Raw genomic sequence first — 2,498 nt, forward strand, 5'->3', positions numbered from 1 at the left:
GTACAATTCATATTTCTTCATTAAATAACTTATAAAGTAATTTGAAAAAGTTTCCGTGAGACATAATTTCACAAACAGCGTGAATTAATCATCGCTCGCGCGCTCTCTTTCTCTCTCAAAATGCAAATGGCTTCAAATCACATCGCATCTGCACTATAAGTGAGCTGCACGCTGCACAGTTGACACAGGAATTGTCACTTGCACTATCGAGGCAGTGTCGCATCGTCACTAAAGTTTATAAATTGCATTTTTTTCTTTTTAATTCTTGCCAGTGTTTAAACCATTCAACGCTCGTGCGCTTTCCTGGAGACTGTGCGCACATGCACACTCGCAGTGCACACACATAACGCCAGGTTCACATTACTTTGTTTGCAGTGTGTATGTGGTGCGTATTTTTTCCGTGCTCATGTTAACAGATTAAGGCTCTATGGCAGTTGAAATGTACCAGTGCTATTTTCTCAGGAGACTGAAATGTTTTTTTTCAAGATCTTTGTGAGTTTGAGTGCAAAAATCCAGTGCTTTAGACCAAACTTCTATTAGAGAATCCCTGCCAATATTATTGAGTTTGACTGTTTTCATGCACACAAGCAAACCAAGCTGTCAAAAGTTGCTCCGGATGGTTCCAATTTCTAAAAACGGGTCATGATGTGTCAGAACAGTGTTCAGTCCACTGGAAAAGTGACTTTTACTGGAATTTCACAAAGAAAGAGTGCTAGAGAGTTCATAGAAAGAGAGTTTATAGATAACTTTCTGTGCAACATCTATGATAATAAAGACAAATTTAAGGCAACATTCATTCAAAGTTAAGCTTTTCACAGACATGTGGTGATCAATGTTATTGTTAAGTAAAATAAAAAATATGAAAAATAATATTCGTTAAATGAAATAAAGCTGAAATAATATATATACATTACAGGAAAAACGTAAACTTAAGTGAGAAATGCCTTGGCAACCAAATGAAACAAAATATGTTTAATGTTGAAATTAGTGTCTGTAGCAAACAAACACTTTTTGCTCTGCCTCGATGGATCTTGTACTAAATCCAGGTTTTTGTTGAGAAATGTACTCCAAGACTGTATTTATGAAAAGATGCTTCCTCATATCTTGCCATTACAATTAACTATCGATTAATCATGAATACTAATGAACCCCAGTAATGATATTCTCACCAAATGATTTTAGAAATCACCAAAGCAAAAACTACTGCAACTAGATAGAAAGAGACTCAATCTGTTCTTGAGGTCAATGTTTATGTTCACTTAAAGTATAGACAGACAGATAACAAGGGATTGTTCAATTCCAATCCATTAAAAAGCAACATAAGAATAAAACACAGTCGTCTGCACTCATATCTCCCTTACATTAAAAAAAGTTTAATATTATTTTCAGCTGCAAAGTGCTTTTTCAAAGAATACCAAAGAACTGTACAGTGGCACCAAAATAGTAGCATTATAAATAGGACCAATAAAACATTTAGCTATACTTTATGCAAGTATGAGTGCAGATATAAAAATAGAACAAAAAAAAACATACTGTACAATAAAAGAGGAAAATTGTATCTCTGTATCAGTCTAAACAGCCCTTTATTTTTAACAAATCTGTACTATTGAATAGTGTAGGGTCTTTATCCACGCTGACACAACAAAGTGACAACCACATAGAATAAAAGCACAATCAGTATCACCTATCACCTGACCTCATCTGTAAACCTACACATCAGGTGCTTTCAGAAAACAAGCACGTCTGAGGCTGTGAACAAAGACAAAGAGGGAGAGAGAAAGCTGCTCACCTCTTCGGCTGTCCATGACGTACGTCTCAATAATGGCACTCTTTTTACAGATGTCATCGGCCATTGAGGCGCAGCTGACCTCCAAGTGTTTCACCTGAACAGAGAGCACAAAGATAAGATCTGCAATAAACTGCCACACACACAACGTGTGATCACTGCCACTGTGACTGGCTTTAGCTTTTAAAAAATGCTGTATAAATTCAGTCAATATCATGCGATAGATTTATTCATTTTAGTCAATTTTGCTATAAATTAATCTCACAACAATGTTAGTCTATCGAATTTGACTGAAAATACATTATTTCAGCTATATACATTTTCTTTACGATACGGTGAAAAAGAAAAAAAAAACATTAAAGGGATAGTTCACCCAAAAATTTAAATTGAATGTTTATCTGCTTACCCCCAGGGCATCCAAGATGTAGGTGACTTTGTGTCTTCAGTAGAACACAAACGAAGATTTTTAACTGAAACCGTTGCAGTCTGTCAGTCATATAATGGAAGTGAACGGGAATCACGGCTTTGAGGGTCAAAAAAAAATACACAAAGAAAACCAAATTAAACCCTGTGGCTTGTGACGATACACTGATGTGAAAAGACACGCACCGGCTGAAGAAGAAGATGCAAACGCGCTCAGGATTGCGCCTGACATTGCAGTGCATCAGAGGTAAAAAAACGATATAAATACTGTTCAGTTTCTTGCACAGAC

General features: G+C 36.1%; 1 protein-coding gene across 2 annotated transcripts in view; it reads right to left on the reverse strand.

The window, feature by feature from the left end:
- The window catches only part of gripap1 (GRIP1 associated protein 1), a 63,247-nt gene that overhangs the window by 19,799 nt on the left and 40,950 nt on the right, over positions 1 to 2,498 (reverse strand). For both annotated transcript variants that reach the window (XM_016440123.1, XM_016440122.1), the window contains one exon: positions 1,790 to 1,883. In XM_016440123.1, the coding sequence (XP_016295609.1) occupies positions 1,790 to 1,883 (94 nt within the window). The remainder of the gene's footprint in view (positions 1 to 1,789; positions 1,884 to 2,498) is intronic.

The sequence above is a fragment of the Sinocyclocheilus anshuiensis genome, unplaced genomic scaffold, assembly GCF_001515605.1.
Source record: "Sinocyclocheilus anshuiensis isolate Anshui unplaced genomic scaffold, SAMN03320099.WGS_v1.1 scaffold71, whole genome shotgun sequence".
In the NCBI taxonomy this organism is placed as follows: domain Eukaryota; kingdom Metazoa; phylum Chordata; class Actinopteri; order Cypriniformes; family Cyprinidae; genus Sinocyclocheilus; species Sinocyclocheilus anshuiensis.